Source organism: Fukomys damarensis, unplaced genomic scaffold, assembly GCF_012274545.1.
Source record: "Fukomys damarensis isolate Sample0158 unplaced genomic scaffold, DMR_v1.0_HiC HiC_scaffold_20, whole genome shotgun sequence".
Classification (NCBI taxonomy): domain Eukaryota; kingdom Metazoa; phylum Chordata; class Mammalia; order Rodentia; family Bathyergidae; genus Fukomys; species Fukomys damarensis.
Genome location: NW_022900932.1, coordinates 11,732,895 through 11,733,385, shown reverse-complemented (window position 1 = coordinate 11,733,385; position 491 = coordinate 11,732,895). Strand labels below are relative to the sequence as shown.

The window sequence follows — 491 nt, the reverse complement described above, 5'->3', positions numbered from 1 at the left end:
CCTGGCACCGACCCCGCCCCTCCCTGCCAGCGGGGTGCCAGGTGTGGTGACGTCACGCCGTCGTCTCTGCGGACTCGCGTGGGAGCTTCGTGAGCTTTCAAGAAACCTTACACGTAACTGGCAGTCATCGACACTAAATTGCCCTGCGGTTTGGGCCCAGCAAACCTGGATTCTGAGCTCCGTGGCCGACCTGTCTGCATCCCGGTTTCCGGGGTTTACAGTCCGGAGTGGGGGGGCTGCAGAAAGCAACAGCTGGTGGACACCCACGCCACTCTCCTGCATGCCTGCCTTTGCCAGCTTCCAGGTCTTCTGCTATCTTCATGAAGGTTGCACATGGTGGTTTTAAAACAAGAACTGCCAAACTCACAAAGTCCAAAAAGGAGAAAAGAACAAATCCGACGTGCGTGCCAGACCAAGATGTGGACTATGTGGTGCTGAGATTGTGGAACAGGGCATGTCTGCTTTTCAGTCTACGATTATTTATTTTTATG

General features: G+C 54.6%; 1 protein-coding gene across 1 annotated transcript in view; it reads right to left on the bottom strand.

Moving 5' to 3' along the window:
• Nucleotides 1–282, bottom strand: part of Cd2ap (CD2 associated protein) — an 89,271-nt gene extending 88,989 nt beyond the window's left edge. Inside the window, exon 1 of the mRNA XM_010617816.1 lies at nt 9–282. Within this exon, the coding sequence (XP_010616118.1) occupies nt 9–282 (274 nt within the window). The remainder of the gene's footprint in view (nt 1–8) is intronic.
• Between the last annotated feature and the right edge of the window lie 209 nt (nt 283–491).